The 20,145-nt window shown below is 41.7% G+C and overlaps 1 protein-coding gene across 3 annotated transcripts in view; it reads right to left on the reverse strand.

Annotated features, from left to right (window-relative positions):
* Positions 1–1,468: 1,468 nt before the first annotated feature.
* The window catches only part of cacng8b (calcium channel, voltage-dependent, gamma subunit 8b), an 18,925-nt gene continuing 248 nt past the window's right edge, over positions 1,469–20,145 (reverse strand). Inside the window, exons 1-7 of one of the 3 annotated variants that reach the window (XM_056380304.1) lie at positions 20,066–20,145; positions 11,400–11,517; positions 11,005–11,307; positions 9,887–10,111; positions 5,830–5,913; positions 4,468–4,608; positions 1,469–4,152 (exon numbers count right to left, since the gene is read on the reverse strand). The exon at positions 20,066–20,145 is cut by the window's right edge and continues 248 nt beyond it. In XM_056380304.1, the coding sequence (XP_056236279.1) occupies positions 3,356–4,152; positions 4,468–4,608; positions 5,830–5,913; positions 9,887–10,109 (1,245 nt within the window). In that variant the 5' untranslated portion in view covers positions 10,110–10,111; positions 11,005–11,307; positions 11,400–11,517; positions 20,066–20,145 and the 3' untranslated portion in view covers positions 1,469–3,355. The remainder of the gene's footprint in view (positions 4,153–4,467; positions 4,609–5,829; positions 5,914–9,886; positions 10,112–11,004; positions 11,308–11,399; positions 11,518–20,065) is intronic. The other 2 variants (XM_056380306.1, XM_056380303.1) reach the window with 2 other exon arrangements.

Below are 20,145 nucleotides of genomic sequence, written 5' to 3' on the forward strand. Positions count from 1 at the left end.
TCTACTGAGACTGTGTGACAAGTGGTGTGCAGACACTAGTTGCATGTTTGCAAATGGAAATGGGCTTCCAGGAATTCTTGACAGAGGACCTGTAGATTGAAAGTTGAAGCTCACAAAACAGAAAAACCGAAGCTGTTATGATTGATATGTTGCCAAAAATATTAATGACCATATATTTTAAGATGTATAACCCATAGCTGTGATAAGGAATGGTGCCTGGGTAGTGAATGACATGAGTTTGCTTTGGCAGCCTCTCATCGTTCCTCCTTGAACCTCTCATCGCTGCATCACTGTGAATGTAACTAGATTGCAGAAGGTATGATAATAGCAGGGAAGGGCACTGCAGATAACTAATCTTCAAGGTCCAGGAGCACTGCTAGGAATCTCAGGCTCCTTGTCAAGGATGTGACACCGCCTTCCTGTTGCCCTTATGCATCTGTATCATCTCTTGTCTCTGAGGGTACTCTTTCAGTTCGATCCTCCCTGGAAAGATTCCCACATTCCCCACTCGTCCTTCCAGTGATGATCCCTCTGAGGTCAAGCAAAACCTGCCCAGTGGGATGAAGTGACCAAAGCATGACTGTACTTTATAATTGTTCATGCAAAATTATGCATGAGGTACCAGATGGGCCCATCAGAGAAAAAACAAACTGTACTCAGGAAGGGCAGTGGTCACAGAAAAGCACACTGAATTAACTTTCAGTTGCTTTTCTCATTATCCTGTTTGGCAAACACCACCCATCTGCCACTATCCATATATTAGCAAGTTTTATGAGCCTCAGGTGTGACAGAGAAGGTTGAAGTCTGTTTAGGATCACAGCATGCCAAAGATTAGCCAAGGGACCTTGAACTTGAGTAATTACTAAGAGAAATGTTTGCTCACCAGTGTGTGTGTGTGTTTTATAGCTCAGCAGTGGAGAGTAACTAAGTACATTTACTCAGGTACTGTACTTCCATACTATTTTGAAGTTCATGACATTTGAGTATTTTCAATACAGCCTACTTTATACTTCCACTCCACTACATTTCTGTGGCAAATATTGTACTTATTTGACACTTATTTGGCAGCTATTTACACTAATTACTATCATCTTGTGCGTATGTGCACATGTTAAACTGAGATTTAACTCTAAAACTGAGCAAAGAGAACATTTCCCCCCTTCAGCAGATGAATATGAAAATAACCTTGTAGTGTCAAACTCTGACCAGGTGAAGGAGGTAATAAGCAAAACCCATTTTTGAGTGAAGGAAGACTTTGGTTTAACTTTTTCAGTGCAGGATTTTTCTATTTGTACTGGAGTATTTTTAAAGTGTGTCATTGCTACATTGACTTAGTAAAGGATCTAAATACTTCTACCACAGCTGTTGTAGTCTGTCAACAGATAATCTTGAGGGATACTCAAAACACAGCTATAGGCTCAGGCTGTACTTCATACCAAAAAAGCAAAAAAGAAACAAAAGACAGCAGTCTGTGAATATGTCTGTTATTGTTTTTTTTTTTATAAACTTCGTGCAGTACAGTGTTTAAGTTTATCACACATTTAGATAAACCATAATCATTTGTCTAGATATATCTATTCTCAACTACATACTATTCATATTGCCCACATAAATGCTATCTGTGTGCAGTTTTATCACATTTTTCTTTTTCTGAAATGAAATCAAAGAAATGAAAACGTATAGAATCTGGAAGCGTCTGGTTGTTGTTTTTGTTTCTTCATTATGTCATGTAGCAGGTGTGTTCATGGTTTCAACCCAGATCTGCAGTCACCCGGGACAGTTTAGAAGTGAGAGTTGGGAAAGGGGGTGGTGGGTGGTGGGTGGGGTGGGTAGTGGGATTACATGTCTTTACATTCTCATCAATATAAACAGAACAGGTCAGAGTTCAGACTCAGCAGTCAGCAGTCACAGGGGAAGCACAGTGAAAAGAATCTTTGGGGAGGTTAAGGGATCGTCTGTGCGGTGAATCTGTTATTGGTCATGTGACAAAGTATGGGGAAACACTGCTCATGTGACCAAATAAGGGCAAGGGAGCGGCCAAGAGGGGTGCCGTAAGATGGGCGGATGAAACCACCCAGCAAGAGTCCAGGGAGGGCACCAGGAACGAAACACTTGAGCCAACCCTGCCCAGAATGCATACCCAGTCTGAACAGTGGTCCCGAAAAACGTATCTATAGACTTTACAAATATATGTATGCGTAAATTACAATATACAGGTATCTTTTCAAAAGGTTTTCTCTATAGTGTTTTTTTTTTTTTTTTTTTAACCCTCTCAACCCACATATACATATTGTATTTTTTGCCACTGAAAATGATGAGTTGCATGTGTCACTTTGGGACTCTTCATAGAAAAAAATGATTAGGTTTTTTGTTTTTCTGCTCAGGCAGCAATCTTTACCTGATTCTGTACAAATGTATTATTCTATGTCTCTTTTTTCTGCTTCCTCCAGCCAGAGGTTTCTGTTAATGCCCAAGAACAAACATCTTCAACACGACTATAGCTACAAGTACTACTGTTAACACTGATTAGAATGGAAATAAGACTAACAGAGGCCCATAGAAAACTCAGACTCATAATAACAATGAAGTTGGTCAGTCATCTCAGTCACTCACATTATTGTTGCATTTCTTTCTGTATCAATATTGGAAGACAATTTACAGTATTCACATCTGACTTCATGTTATAAATGAAAATTATATAATATGAGGGTTAAAAAAAATAATACAGGCTCTCATTCTCCCACATATTGTGCACACTCATGCTTGACACAGTTACACACAGCTCACTGACAGTCACAGTGGCTGTGCATGGAAGAAATTCACAGTAAAAGTTGTCAAGATCTGAAATTAAAGTGAAAAAAACAAAAAACAAAACACGAAAATTAAGATTTCATTCCAAACTATAGTGTTTGCAAATATAGCTAGCCTGTAATAACGCTAAGAATAATCACAACAACAATTTTACATTAATAATGATCTGGTTAAATTAGCAGTAATATTGCACAAAAAAATATGTGAAACATTTTCATAATAGCCCAAGGTTAATTGCGTTTGATCATTAACAAAATAAATCATTTCTAGCACATTAAAATATCAAAATAGTTTTATTGTGAAAGTTCATTGTTGTTGTTATTATCACTCTGTTATTACTCTTCTTCTTTTTGTTCTCAGTGAGATTGAGTAGACTAAATAACAGTGAACATGGAGGGAGAGATATACCGTTTCGTTTGTCTGTCTGTCTATTTCCTGTTGAGCCACACAAACACAGTGCTCCTCTCTATCTGTCCTCTTTCACCACTACCCATCCTCTCTCTTCTCTCCCTTACTCCTCGCCTCCCCCTATCATACCCTCTTTCTACACAGGTGTTGTCTTCCTATTGAGGGTGTTAGAGTTGCTCTCCCTGTCTCCTTTCAGCCTGTCCAGAGTCCCCATCCCTCGCTCCCTGTCTACTGTGGATGAGGTGAAGGGTGGAGGACCGGAGCCCACAGAGTTGGGCATCGGCGCATTTGAGTTGGAAGAATTTGAAGGATTGTGGGACTTAAGCGACGGAAGTGTACCGCTCATCATCACTCCCCCTCCACCGCCATCCTTTGGGAAGCAGTTGTGGAGCTGGTAGAGCGTGGCCCTGTCCACCGTTCCATACATGGGCGGCAAACCCCCCAGTTTGGGGTCACGGGACAAAGTGTAGAGGGAGATGTCGCCTCCAGCCAGGGCCGTGTGGGAGCGAGAGTGGGGGTTAGGTAAAGTGGACACTGAGATGGGGCCCTGGGAAAGCAGCGCAGAAGGGGGCAGGCCAAAGTTCTTGCCCCCACCTCCCCCTACAGGTGAGGGGTCTCGGGAGCGGGAGGGGTCAGTGGAACGGGATGAGGAGCGGGATCTGCGGCGGAAACGGTAGCTGGGCAGGCGGAGCATGGCGTGTGTGGTGCTCTTGAAAATGTCGGTGCGCGAGCGACAGCGCAGCTCCTTGTTCTTCTCGATGTAGATGTTGACGGCCAGCACCCCAACCATCTCGGCCATGATGAACGACAGGCCTCCAAAGTAAAAGGACCAACCGTAGGAGTACTGCCACTTCTTATCCTCGTCCTTCTTAGGAGAGATGTCCCCCAGTGCAGCCGAGATGTACACGATCACACCAATTATGTTACTCAGACCTGGGAGAGCAAAGAAAAATGGTATTTACAAAGGAGCTAAACAGACCCAGAAAGACCAGCTTACAGTGCTAATGAAACATTTGTTTGACATAATGATTTGTGACATTCTCCGTAAAGACAACTGGCACGATATGGACGGGATGGCGAATGTAAAAAACTCTATTAAATTGACAGAACAGTCTAAACATAACTGGACACTTCAAAACAAAGCATAAAAACTGTTATGGCACATGATGTTCTCCAGACCACCACTCACACATGCAGACAGACCTGCACACAAGCAAGCACATGTATTTATACACAAGATGCACATACCTGCAGCCACAAAGAGGATTCCTGCCCCAAGGATGATGTTCCTTTTGCTCTTATAGAAACGACTAGCAGCAATGCACACCCCTCCCATCAGCAGCAGGATGGCACTGAGGATCGGGAAGATGTTGGAAGCCCTGACTACCCCTAAACAGAGGACAGAGTAAACGGTAAACAGCAAAAACTAGAAAGAAAAAGGAGTATAAATGCGTGTAAAATGTCATGGGACCTCTGTGACAATATCTGACTTGTCTTAGAGTTATAAGTCAATTATTCTTGGAAGTAATGCAGTGTTATTGTTTCTCATTTTATCTTGTCACTGTTCTCTCTCCTTCACTCCCTCACCCTGTCAGAGCTGTGAGTTACTTCTAATGCAGACTACTACTGATTCCTACTGCTGGAAGATTCAACTTGCAAAATAGGGTGGCTTTTATTGTGAGGCAGTCACAGGAAACAAAATATATTTATCAAAAATGCACCGACAAACAAGACAACAATCTTTTTCTTCAACAACTGCTATTACCGCTGCTGCTGTCTGGAAACTACTGTGGCCGCTGCAGCATCAGATTGTGGTTGCAAATATATTTGACCGTCTTCTCTATTAAAATTGGTTTGGCTACGCTTTAAAAAACATACACCAGTTGTTTCTCTGTTGTATTTTTGAAAACACAGCTGCTCAAGGAATGTTAACTGTAGTATTAAACTGCACAACAATCACAAAACAGCTAACTTATACTATCTAACCCAGGTTTGGAACCTAGGCAAGGAGGCAAGAGTCTGAATAATAGCCACAAAGAGAATAAAAATAGTTAAAGCTGCTCCATTCACATAATACTTGGTGAGGAAATTAATTACTTAGTTCTAGGCACACGATTGAATCAAACCCTTCCCATGTGGCCTTCAGTGCTTTCAGGAAGTCTGCCAACCATGCACACACATGCACAAGTGAACACACACACACACACACACACACACATTAACACTCCTCTCTCATCTAGGACAACTAGGCCACGGGAGAGAAAATGCCACCTAAATGCCAGCAAAATGTCTCTGCAACATTGTAAACAGAACACAAGCTTTTCCTTATGTATGCACGGGCACACGTGTAGCATATCATGGAGCAGAAAGATACCACTGCAGGGCACTGAGTATGAACTAGGGCACCCCCATCTCCCATGACTTTCTGTGCACACGCTCACATGTTTATTTCTTGCTGAGATTATCGTCTGAGGAATGAGCAATAAAAACACCAAGCTTAACAGGTTATGGAGAGCAGGTTTAGGCTTATTTTCTCTTCATTTCTCTGCTTCTTAGCAAAGCTCCCCTCTCTCTCATCATCCACGCCTTGTAATGCTGCTATCGACTTACGTAGGACGTACTCTGCCCCATCATGGTCAAAGTCTGCATCCTCTGGGAAGTGGTTGATCTGAGAACACACTCCTCTCTTCACTCCTGGGATATAAGAGGAGAAACAGCGGTGACCAGACACAACAAAAGACAAGAACTCATAACTGCAGCCTTAAGAAAAGAGAACAGCAAATATCCTCCTGAGAGACAAACTGATGGACACCTCAACACAGTCATATCTGTGCTAGAAAATCCTTCTTTTACTCCAAGCGTACAGTATGTGCCTGATGATAAACTTCAACATACTGATAAAGAACATCACACGAGTTAATGGTTCTTCTAGGAAATGGAAGTTAGTAACATCACATACACACATGTAAATACATACAAGTATGCAGACACACAGGCAGACAGATAAGTACCCGCTGGGGTCTTGCATGTAGACAGACAGACGAACGGAGGGATGCACGCACGATGATGACAGCACACCACTGTTGCTGATGGATGGATTGTGAGAAAGATGGAGTGATGGAATGAAGAGACACAGACGGAGGGAGAAACTGACAGATGTGGGATGAGCTGGTCTCTTTCTCACAGCTCTTATATTTCCACAGGTTGGTCTGTAAAGAAACAGATGGAGGTACAAAGGGGTGGGACATCAGTTGAGCCACACAGATCAGTGTTAGCAGCCTCAGACAGAGCTCAACGTACTTCAGACTGTTTCAGGTGAAACATGCCCACGCGAATGCTGCTTCAAGGAACTTGTTTAAAAACATTAGTGTAAGTTAGCATATGTTAAATGCAGGACCCCAGTGGTGAAAGAGGTATTTAAGTAAAATTACCAATGCAACAATGTAAAAATACTCTGCTGTATAAGTAAAGGTTCTGCATTCCTAATCCTATTCAAATGAAAGACCAGATGTACTATCAGCTAAATTATCAAGTAAAAGTATTAGTTCTGCAGAAAAAAGTTTTTCTGCAGGGGCCAGAAAAAAATACCATATTTCTTTCTGGCCCCTGTGACTGATATATATTATATCTGACGTTTAGATTGTTAGTGTGATGCACCAATGCATAAAGTGCATTTTACTTTATATGCAATCAGGTAATTTAACCTAGGGGTCATGCCCCCCCAAAGGGTCACAGTATAAATCTAAGGTTCCTGAGATGTTTATTGGAGTTGGAAAGAAGACAAAACAAAGTTTATCTATGCAAATTTAAATTCATTTTTTAAAAATATTTTTCTAATATTTTTGGTTTTTGGGAAAAATTTGACCGTTTTACCTCTTTGAACCTCAGACATTACACAACAATTAGATGATATTATCCAAGAAGTTTAACCGGTAAATCAGTCTTTGGTCAAACAGCAAGGGGCCGTCACCAAATATATAAAAAATGGTTTAATATATAAAAAATTTCTAAAAAGTCTGTCAATATTTTATATGGAAAATACTAATTTAGCTGTTAGATAAATACAGTGGAGTAGAAAATATAATATTTAAGGAGCATAAAATGGAAAAACTCAAGCACAATTTTGAGGTACAGCAGGTGAGTACAGTACACTGGAGGACTGATTCCTTATTCCCTGAATGACTTGAATGAAAGCTCTAACATCATCTCACAAATTTCTGTGCTACATGAACAAAAATCCTAAAAATAAAATAAAAATAATTATTGGCATGAAAGTCAGGGTAACCCCACCTTCAATAAACCTGCAGATGCTCTGGAGAGGACAACAGGACACATCTCTATCCACAGCATAATGTGCCACCCACCCGCGGGCATAAATCTTTTAGAGCTAGCATGTCCTGCATTTCCACTCCAGCTACACCTCACTGCATCACTGCACGACTACTGAGCATCTATCTTGGCTGAACACTCCACAGACATCAAGGATACTTGACCTCTAAGCCATGCCAAGACACTGTCTGCTTTACTGCACCACAATGTGAGAGAAAAGACTGAAAGAGAAAGAAAGAAAACGACGAGGAGGGGAAGAAGAGGAGAAACCAGTGAAAGATGAAATGAAATGTTTGGGGGAGTGATACAGAGGGATAGCAAGTGGAGAAACTGAAAGAGTGAGGCAATGGAGGGAGTGGGTGGGGGTGCACTGCAGAAGAGCTGCAAGGGCTAGAGCTTATCTCTAATTGGCTGCTTTGCTATCAGGAAGCTTAGAGATGAGGACAAATTAGCTTTGTACAATGACCAAGCACAGGATGGGCCGCGGATGCTGTATAAGGAGAGCCAGGAGTTTTTCCTGGAGACAGAAGACCCTTTACCTCAGTTTCTATGTGAGCAAAGGCTCAGCTCGCTAACTCACACCTCTTTGGCTGTAGCTGCTTCACTCCAGCCCAGCCTTTACTGTTGAGTGTCAGCCAGTCAGTGTAATGTATAATGAATTAGCAGCTTGTGTTGCAGTGACAAAATTGAAGATCGAGAGATGGCCACTGCCAGTTTCTGTATCTTCTGCCACTTGGAATGGGAAGTTGATGGGTTAATGTGGGCCTTTAGTTTCAGCACTTTAAGGAAATTACTGCAGCCTGAACCGAAGACAATGATTAATGATTATTTTGAGTGAACGTTACGCTCCAGAATTATCTAATTTTACTGCAATTATGCAAAACTGTTTTTTTTTTTTTTTTGCCACTATGGCACGGTCTAACAGATACCAAAAGGAATGTGCATATGTTGATGCAAATAATGATTACTGGTTTTACAGCAGTGCTGCAGTTTCCTAAAGTCAAGTGAAAGACTGACACTACTGAACTTCAGCATTTGTTTTCTAACTATTTACACTGATCCTGCTTGGCTGAGCAAACAATGAAAAAAGAGATACAAGGTTTTTACAGCAATGACTTCAGTTCAGTTGGAGCTGATACGTTAAGTTAGATTCATCACTATCTCAACCAACCCGATTAACTGGTCAAATACTTTTCACAGCAGATTCAGAAAGACAAGAGTTTGTAATGATAACAAAGTCTAAGTACAGAAACCTTTATATTATATATTGCGCTGTAATGAACGCCTTCATGTTTCAATGATCTGTATACAGTGATTTAATAAATACATCTGCTGTCTACATAGCAGTAGATAAAGGGTCCAGCTGCTCTCGTCCTCCTCTGAGCATCACTTCAAATCACACACATCCAAACCCTCACAGCTCAGTCTGAATTACTCTCCAAGGGAAATACAGTCCATCTAGTTGTGAAGTGGGAGGAGCTGTTGGCTCTGTAAGTATTTTTCACCACTCTGATTTCCCATTCCAAAAATTTCTTGATTTCCTCAGTTTTACTTATCATAGAAACTTCAAGCAGTAAACATTCATTTTCTATGCAAAGATATAGTGGAGTAATGGCATCCTGAGCAGGGAATGAAGTTACACCCCCTGTGTATGTGTTGTAATCTGAGTTTCTCTGTTCTTTGTTTTGGTATCCGGTCTGTACGTGTGCATGTAAGTTCTTGTGCACGCCTCAGACAAAGAAAGAGATAAGACCAGAGCACAGGCATACCAGTCGTGGGGACTACCGGCTCAAATCCCTGGTAGGCTGGTGGACTGTCAAAACATCCATAAAGTTTTTACCAGCTCCGTCAGTGTCATTCGTGAGGCCGGTCTCAGCAGATAAGTCCAAGGCTGAATTTCTTTCCCAGTCCGACTGTGATGATGTGAATGATGTTTGTGGGCCTTTGGAGCACATCTGGGGCATGGAAATGCTCCAACTGTGAGTTGTGTAATTTCATGTGAAATGCCCTCCCACTCCACAACTCTATTCTCTGTTGCCTGAAATAAGATGAATACGATTTGAAAGAACACTTATCCAATATCCAGTTTCTCCCGCTTAACTTCAATCTTACTCTCTGTCCTGAAGGCAAGAAGATCTAGTCTGACAACATTTGGATCTACTTTAAGGGCTAAATGGCTAGAATGTTGACAGAGCCTTATTGCCCTATGCCAAACTTTACTTCACACACTAAACTGAAATGAGCAACATCAACCAAAGCAAACTTGTTCCAACGTGCATCTCCAACAGTCCAAATCCCAACAACAGACCCAAGATGTTTCCCACAGCCTCTTTTCTACCTTCCAGGCAGCATATCCTCCACAGTCCAGAGTGGGTGAGCGCCCCAGGGTCCTTCTTGTCCTTGTTGTGGGGATCATCCTGGGTGATGTTGGCTGTGCTGTTGCAGATGAGGGCGCGGGAGTACAGCCAGTAGTCCGTCCCTATTGCCACCGTCATCAGGCCGAAGGCAGCGAATGCCCCCACGGTGGTGAGAAGGATCTGGATCCCCTTCTCACACACCATGCCTTCAGAGAGAAAAGATAGAGGCAGAAGGACAGAAGGGAGAGGAGGAAAAGGGTGAATGTTTAGGAGTGCATAAGAGAAAGAGAGAGAATAAACAGGTGTTAACTGTGGAAACAGAGAATGAGAAAGATTGGGATAACCAAGCAGGAGTGTGTTTGCATTCATACACAAAGTACAGTTTATTTAAAAAAAGAAAAAAGAAAGCCAACAAGCAGGTGAGATGATGAGGGGCAGGAAGAGGTGAGGGAGTTGAAGAGAAAAGACGAGAGCCAGAAGGAGGCGGATGTGGGAGGTGCATAAGTGGGTCTGTGATGTGTCCTTGGAGGAGAGTTGGATGACTCTGCTGACTTCGCTTAACAAGACAGAATTGATGTGAAACACAACAGATCACACCCTCCCAATCTCGGTCTATTCCATATTCATGACCCTGACACCGTTCTCCCCCTCAGAATCATAAGGGCTAGAGATGAATACACACACACACACACACACACACACACACACACACACACACACACACACAACACACACACACACACACACACACACACACATATACATATACATACAAAGCAGCTGTAACATGGGATCAGCTTGTACCTGTTAAAGTCTTTATTGGGAAGGCAATGTGGGTGCACCTTTTACATACAAACGTGAATGTACACTCTCACACCAATCACATCACACAGTTCACTGACAGCTCGTCACCCTGACCCACGTTTGTCTAAGTTGCTATTAATTTACCTCAGTGGTCTAAAATTGCTACAGTAGATATTTACTACTTGTGTTAAACCTCAAAGTTTCCCTTTCACACTGAATGAACTGATACTGTCAGAGTTTTTAACAGGGTAAAGCAACATCTGAAGGTGCAAAGTGTGATAAAGTGAGACTTTACCTGACGGCGAGTTTCTATCCTTCGACTCAATTTTGAAATCTTTCTTTTCCTCGTCAGTGAAGAACGTGCTGTCCCCTCAATCCGGACAGCATCCATCGACTGTTCTCACCCGCTCCCCTCTCTCCTTCTTGCACTTGTTATCTCTCTCTTGCCTCTTTCTCTTTTTCTCTCTCCCTCTCTTTTTCTTCCTCACTGGAAAGGTGGTGTCAGTGGAGGTTGTGGCTTGAACGGTTGTCCCGCTCTCCGTCCGTCTGCTGTTAGCAGGAAGCTTGAACCAGAGAACCCATGGTCACTGCTCTGCTGCTGCACATAAGAGAAAGCAAAAGACAGGGATATATTGCATTTTATTAGTTTAGTTACAGAAGTATTATCAGGCCAGATGCAAATAACCTTACCCTTTATTTGCAGTTTTGTAAATTTTCATGCTTGTCTAAACTCTGGCTTTTTGCCTTTTCTTTTACTGCACTCTGTTCGCACACAGAAGAGAGAGTGACCTCCTCTCATTGAACCATCCTGTTTAAAGAAAGATTGAAGGAATTCATTCACAATTCACAATTAATCAACAAACAGTTTGGTTTAAAAATGTTAGAAAATAATGAATATTGCCTTTTACACTTCTCTGACACCTAAGACGATATTAAAAGTTCTCATTTTGTCCAAGCAAAAGTCAATAAGCTGAAGATATTCAATTTAATATCCCATAAAACGAAAGAAAGCAGCAAATACTGATAACTGAGATGCTGCTACTGAGATATTTTTTGGCATTTTTAGACATGCTAGTGACATGGCTCCAGGGATGACAATGTCGGACTTAGACATCTCAATAACTATTGGCTAGATTGCCGTGAAATTTGGTACACACATTCATGTTCCCCTCAGGAAGAATTGAAGGCTAATCACTTTGGTGATCTCCTGTGGCTTTTTCTCTCGCACCATCAAAAGGTAAAAATTATGATCTGTCGAATACTTGATTTACAGCCAAATGCTCCAGCTGCACATTGAGTTTGGTAGTAATTAACAAATGCTAACATGCTAAATTAGATTGTGAACATTTTGCCTGCTTAATATCAGCATGTTAGCATTATCGCTGTAAGCATATTGGCATGCTGACATTAGCATTTAGCTCAAAGCACCACCGTGTCTAACTATAGCTACACAGAGCTGCTAGCAAAACTGTAGACTCTAATTGTTGTTGCTCGAAAATGACTTCAATCACGTAGGCTTCACCGAACAGACTCTACCGATTCATTTTCTGTCAATCGGTTCAACGAGTTATTCTCTCAGCTGTACGTTCAATACTACAGATGCTTTACTTTCATTTTGTAGAACCACATTGTTACTGTGTTAAAACAGATAGTAATTACAGTAGTGACAGTGTTACTGTCTGAAGACTGAATGACTCCAGAGCGAGTTGTACTGCATCTAGTCTGAATAAGAGGAGCAAGAGGGGGAGGCAGAGAGGACCAACCCGACATTGTTACCATAGCAACATTGAATTCCAAAGTCTGGATCAGCATAGAGCGAGGGGGGAAAAGGAGAGGGGCAGGCAAGAGATAGAGGGAGAAAGAAATGGAGAGAGCAAAGCAGAGAGAGGACAGAGAAGAGAGAATGGAGAGAAAGAGGCAGAAATGAGGGGGAATATTTCAAGTCACTAGTATGAGTGTTGACTCTGAAACCCCAGACAGACAGACAGACAGACAGACCAGTGCGCTAATGCTCTATCAATAGATTTGTGTGTGACCACTGCGACACAGATGCTCCCAGACACACACACATACACGTGCACTTAAAAACACACATGAATACACAGTGTCTTTTCTTGATAAATTAAAAAAAAATGTGCAGATGAAGCAACACCCATTATTCAGCAAACATTATTTAGCAGACATAATGCAGTGCAGTCAAGTCTGTTAATATTTTATGATGCAATATGGCACCGTGATCAAAATAGGTTACATCCTGTTTGCATTGTGAGACCCAAAACAGAGCTGCCTCAGAGACAGAAGGAGAGATGGAAGGAGAGACGGTGTGTGGTGTGTGTGTGTTTTTATGTGCGTGTGTGTGTGTGTGTGTGTGTGTGCATTTCCTCTCCAGTGCATCTGAGGATGGGTCTAGTCCAATCTTATTGAATCCCAGTAATGTTCCCCTCAGCTCCCCTCAGTTAGACAGTTAGCCTCGTATCTCTGCGTTCAGGCTCCTTATTATGTAAACTGTCAAATGACACCACCACAGTGCAGCTTATTTATACATTGTGGGTTCATATGTGCAAGTAAACAAGTGAATGTGATTATGCATGTGTGTTTGTGTGTGTGTGTGTGTGTGTGTGTGTATATTTGGGTGTGTTGTATGACCTTCCAACCCTATCAACATACTGCCTCTCCCTGAGGAAAATACTTGTCCAGAAGGGGATTACACTATCTCCAAGGCCTAAAAATGCAGTATCTAGTGTGTGTGTGTGTGTGTGTGTGTGTGTGTGTGTGTGTGTGTGTGTGTGTGTGTGTGTGTGTGTGAGTGTGTGTGTGTATGTGTGTGTGCGTGTGCGGTCTTTGACTCCAGTATTTAATGAATGACCTTAAGAGTAACCTACTAAGTTATTCCCCGTAGCAGAAACTCCCCTGTGTAGGAGATCATAATTGTCATTTAATTATCTGTAATTTCTATTTTCCACCAATAATTAAGAAAGAGGGAACGAGGGGGAACGGGACCAAGAGAGCGTGAAAGAACAAGAGGGCAAGAAAAAGACAGAAAGTGTGAGAGTTTAAATAAACTGGTTAGACTAGGGGACTGTATGAAAATTATTAGTGAGGGGGAGAAATAGCGATGGTATTATAATTTCGTTTTTAACTGTTGGAGTGCAGGAGAGAGTTTGCATTACATTTATTATTAATTTACACATTTACACCTGTTTACAGGTCTTGAGGAGTATTTCTGCAAATGTGAGAAAAGAAAGTACAACACTAAAGCTTCAGTGCAGTAGGAGACCTTGGTGTAAGTACTAAGTACTACATCTATTCAATAAGTGAAAAGAGATCAGGTAAAGCAGAGCACAGTAAGTGCTCATTAGGCATGTTTGGGTGTTGGAGGTGTTAGGAGAGGAGGTGCTCTCGGAAGAGGTGAGTCTTCAAGAGATTCTGGTCTGATAGCATTTGGTAGCTTGTTCCACCATCGGGGAACCACAAACGAGAACAGTCTGGTCTACCGCAGCTGAGTAAGTGTCGGCTGCATCTGAAGACTACAATTTTGAAAATCCAAGTGAGCTCACCAAACCTCTGTAGCCCACTCCTCATCTCTGCATAAGGCTAGCTCAAGGCTACATTAGCTGCTACTGGCATAACACAGCCTGATCTCTAACAGAAGAGTTGGTGGATAGCGTTGCATTGTAGGTACTGTTGGCACCAGATTTTAACAATAACGAAGAATGTGTGGAATAAAAATGACGTTGTCTCTGGTTGTGCTTCATCGATTTTCATTCTTTTTTTTAAATGTTCATCATGAGTCCAACAATGTTGTAAGAGTGCAATGCTAAATCTGCAGAGTGTTTCTTCACCACCCCTGTAATTTCCATATAATCCCTAATAACAATAGATTTGCCTAGAGTGGTGAGACATTCTGGGTAATTTCAGTTTTAGATCATAGCTGGATTAAACATATAAGTAGGCTATATGATTCCTTTTCCCATAATGCCGAGCTTCCAAGAGAGAACTTACCCTTATAGTGTTGCTTTTATAGTATGTTTGCAACACTCAGAGGACTCTGGGCCAATTAGCTGCAGCAGGATGTACTGCAGTAACAAAGGCCAAGAGCATAACGTTGGGAGCTAGCTGCTGCAGGAACCATTACAGGACCAGGCTCTCACTTGTCAGAAAACTTCAGTTGTAATCAGATCTACCTGCGTGACTCATCCCCAGCATGACAGAAAACCTCGCTTGTATAAAATATAAGCACACCCATTGAGTTGTGGCTCCAATAATGCAGTCATAAATCACACAGGAGATTTGAATTTTGTAGCAGCTGCTCCATTAGCTATTCATTGCATAAATCAACTACCAAACTGCTTGTTGAATAAATGATGACATTTGTAATAAATTTTTCCACACATGTGAAAGGCAATGGTCCTGTGTGGGCATGTGGGAATGTTTTCAGTGTAGATACACAACAAAGTCACACTACATTGAGCATTGCATTTCCAGGAGAGGAGATATGTCTCGTTTGAAAATGACCAAAATCAGGATTGCAGTTAGTGGAAATGACATAAGCTAATGCTGATTGCTTGACCAAGAGAAAAAAAATGCACTAGGCCTACTTGTGATGACAGCTCTAAAAATACAAGCAGCGTATTCTATTCTGAGTGCTTGATGCCAGCAGTGAACATTAAGAAAACATGCCTAAATATTCAGAGCAGTGACCGAGATGATTTCTCTCCTTAATCATGAGAAAAAAGCCACACACCTGAGCTTATTGCTGCGATCCTGCAGCTGGCAGGCACAGACACATTTACGTTTGTACACACTCACATGCCGACACAAACACACACACACACACACTCACACACACACACACACACACACACACAGGTGCACAGAAAAAGATCAACACGCAAACAAACCTTTGGCATGCAAGCGCATATGCAGCCTCAAACCCCCACAACTGTCAAAATGATGACAATAAAATCATAAAATAGGTCATCTTTAAAAGGCACTTCAAAGCAGAGCAAAACTGCCATTAAGCTCATGTGAAGAGTCCACCAAGATCCTCAGACTGCATGTGACCAAGTCTCTGCCTGTCTGAGCAGAACAGCCTGAGGAGGCAGTGACAGTAACACCTTGGTCTAAGAGGCTCCAAAAATAAAGTGTCTCTGGATGACCTGACGCTCATGAACTCATGAACATATGCTTAAACACATGCGCACGTGCAACCATGCACATGCATAAAAACACCCATATTCACTGGGAATGTACTCTCCAGCAGCAGCCCTAATACAACATGGCCCCTGAAATTTATGTTTTTTGTACAGAAAGAAAGATGTTGTTAATTCATTCTCCTGCCATTCACATAGGGGAAAAAAGACAGTAACTCTTAATACAGACTGTAGGGCTGACACTAATAATGATCATCATTATTAATTAATAATTTAATCTACAATATGTCAGAAAATTAATTGAAGGTTTAAAAAACATGCCCACTGCAAATTCCAACAGTTCAATAAGGATTGCAACTGACAATTATTTGCATTATTTCTTGATTAATCAATTAATCGTTTGGTCTATAGAACGTAAATGTACAGTGAAAAATGCCTGTTACAGTTTCATAGGTTGAAGTCTTAAGACCAAAATTTTAAATCCTAAAGACCCTTTTCAATTTACTATCACATAGAACAGAAAAGCAGCAAATTTTCTCAAATGAGAAAGTCAAACAGGAGAATATTTGGTACTTTTGATGAAAAACAACAAATTATTAATCGATTATCAAAATTGTTGAGCTTTGGAAGTTCATTTTTGACCATTGAAACAACAGTTTACAAGGAAATCTTAATTTTGTCCTTATGCATTTATTTGCTTCCCTGCTGAGAAAAGATGAGAAAATTGCTACCACTCAGTCTTTATGCTAAGCTACATTAACTGCCAGTTGGCTCTGGCTTTGTATTCCTTGGCTGGGCATGGTAACTTCATGGGAGTCCTGTCATCACCAAAAGTAACCCCAGGGAGTCACTACAGCCAGCCAAGAAAAGTAGTTCTAGCACCTAACTCCATGTAAAACCACAAATTGTCTTTTTTACACTGTTGATTTTGTACGGGCTAAATAAAATATATAAATACTAAGATTTTTCTACCTTTGGACAGACCCAGGCTTACACTTTCCCCATTTCCAGTCTTCATGCTAAGCTAACCTAACCAGCTTTGTATTTTCTGTACATGTCTGACAATGATATCTATCTTCTCATCCATCTCTCACCAAGAAAGTGATACTCATAATCACGCTTTCAAATAGGTCTAAAGAATCTTTCCACTCATGGTCGACTTGCTAGCTTTTTCAAGAGCCTTCAATCACATCTCATGGTTTTCATAAGCAAATAGAGTGGATGATAAATAATAAATGTGCAAAGTCTTGTGATTTTTTGTGAAATCAATCTTCAGTTTTCCATCAATAAACTATTCTCCTCATCACAACCAGACCGGTTAACAGACGTGTCACTCATTTATTTAACCATTAGCATAATATTACAGAGCGACACCTTAACTAGAAGTTTGCAACTTAGATATGAGCAATCTCAGCCACATAAATCTATTTGACCTAAATCCTGTAAATGGTAAAAATGTTGATGAAGTTTGGTCTGATGAACTTCAATATTTTACATAACTGAGACTCACACACACCTACACTCTGTTGTATCTAGTGATCACAGGTCTCATGTTGTGTATCTCCAGTCCAGTAAGCGTGCTTGCCTGTCAGACATGCTAACGCTGTGTCTGCTTTATGTTTACGCTGCATGCCTCTGCACACAGACAGGCCAGTGTACAATAGATCACTGTAACGATACGGTTCAGTCACAGACTCTTACAGCCCTGATCACAGAGGGTGCGCTAACTTGCACAAAGCACTTAAAAACACCAAAGCTGGGGGTTAATTGCTGCACGGGTCACAGCCATTGAGACAAGAGTCAATTAGAAATCTGTGGATAAAAGCCTCTGCTCACTAGAATTATAAACAATGTAGTGTACTGAATCTGCAAATGCAGCAAGCCTGTGTTTAATTTGAATTCAATTAGGTAAAATTGCAGGTTCAGACTTTATCACCAAGTAAATAAATAAGCAGGAGTTTGTTTTGGTGCATAGGTCATAAGTTACACAGTAATGTGATTGAACGGAGGTATTTTGATGATTACATTTGTTATGGGACCCTGAGATTATCTTGAGATATCTGGTACCATCAAGAAAATTGCAGCAACAGCATTGAACAATAGCTACATGACAGATGTGATGATCATTGCAGAGAGTGAGAGGAGACCTGACCACCAAACCAAAATACAGTATGAAAGGAGAGTGAAACAGTGAGCCAAAACAAGTGGAAACATTAACAAGTTACATAGATTCTTTCCAATTGTTCTGGACCGCGCGTGCATTAGATGATTATGATTTGGCCAGCGCTTAAACACAACTAGAGCCTGTGTGGGCTACGCACCAGTATTGACTGCAATGAGTCACCTTACAGCGTAAACAGCAGATCTGAGAGCCGGCTGAGTTTTGAAAGTATTCCAACATCCACAGGAAACGATCATCAAAGCCACACTCACACATCACACACATAGTAAGGACGATGTTTAGTACGTGGGACGAGGAGGGGCTGAGGGGGTGTGACCAACAGATGGCGGGGGGGGGGGGGGGGGGGGGGGGGGGGGGGGGGGGCAACCACACCTCAGTGAAAGATTCACTGAGAGGTGAGCAGTTAATGGCAGCACTGTGACTCCAGGAATTAAACTTTTTCATCACTGTTTGGAAAATATTTGATTTGTCAGTGCACATAACAAAGCTGCACATGTCCTTTAAAGTACAAGAATGTGTAGCATTAAACTTTTCATTTATGCAGTCATGAAAAGTCAACACTTGAGTTATTGTGCAAACTGTGCATCTACAGAGTTGCATGGAATGGCAATTAATTAAGTTTGCCATCCACAATCAGCTGTTTACTAATTGCATTCAATCATAGTAGAATGTGCAAAAATTACTATTAATCTGGCAGTCAGCGCCCATGTTCTGACACGGGCACTTCACACATTAGTGAGATTATCTAAATATTCAGAGGTTCAACGGTAAACCTGTGACACTGCCCACATCAAGTGAGAGCCGAGTGGATCTGCATCAAAACCATAAAGGGGCAGGTGCTCATGGCCATTTATGCTGACTGAAAAGGAAAGACTGTTCTCCTGTAATAAAGAGATGCAGCACCTGAATCAAAAGCTCAGCTCAGTGGGGAAATACGTGTGCTATAGTCACCAAGACTGCAAATGACCACAACAGAGATAATTCATCTCTGAGAAAAGATTCAGAGTTGTACCTGTCATGGTCTGCAGCCCCACTGATGACAGGTATAACTCACTACCTTGTTTTTTGACAGTACACAGTAACTCCTGAGTGCTGCAGTGAACACTCCTATAGCATCTACAATTCAAGACATTTCATTCCACCTTCAAGCCCAGATGTGATCTGAGCTGTGATGAAAAGTGAATGATTGATGGGGCTGCCAGATGTTTGGCGCCCTTTGCCTCTGGATCTGTCAGAACACAGAGCGCAGGTCGGCCAGTGAGAGGAGACGGTGGGCTGAATAGAAAATGAATCTCATAACGCATCAGATAACATGATGTGGCCCGGGTCCAACGTGAAGCTAAGATGCTGGCCCTGCACTGTGAGGAGTCCAGCAGCAGATGCTGTGCAGACCAGTGATCAGACACATACAAGCGCAGAGCTACGGGGCTGAGAGCGTGCAAAGCTCAAGTATAGTGATGCGGACTGCGGTGCATTCATTAACAGAGTAAGCTACACATATCACCCTGCCTGCATAGGCTACACGGTGGAAAATGGACGCCTAGCATCAAGCGGCCGGTTCAGAGAAAACTCAGTGGACTGGGACACAAATCACACATTAGGTCACATATCCACATTCACACACATAACTCCTGATTGTGGGATAAAGTATTATCTCAGCACACACAACAGATATTTTAGTCCCAACACCTGCGGTGCGGATGCAAGCAGAGCTTCAAACGAGCTATTATAAGGGTTTCATTTGCATAATAGACGTTGCCGTCGCTAATTATAGGCCCGCGCAAATAGGTGGGAAAATGATGATTCTGTATTTAATCAGAGATGTGGCACAAGTCTGAGAATTATTATAATTATTTTTTCCGTGAATTCCGTAGTAGTGGGCTAAGTTGCAGGCAACGTGAAACAAATCAATGTGGCGTGTAAATTTCACCGGATGAACTGTGATCCATTAGGCTGCAAAGTGAAAACAACAGTGACACGGTGTAATTATAATCATTAAAAGAAGCGTGTGGAGGTCTTACCTGCAGGCTTTTTATTTCTGAGATTCGCAGCGCGTCGCACTCCCAAAGAGAAGGAGATGGAGGGAAAAAGAAGAGAGGGG

The sequence above is a fragment of the Seriola aureovittata genome, chromosome 7, assembly GCF_021018895.1.
Source record: "Seriola aureovittata isolate HTS-2021-v1 ecotype China chromosome 7, ASM2101889v1, whole genome shotgun sequence".
NCBI lineage: Eukaryota > Metazoa > Chordata > Actinopteri > Carangiformes > Carangidae > Seriola > Seriola aureovittata.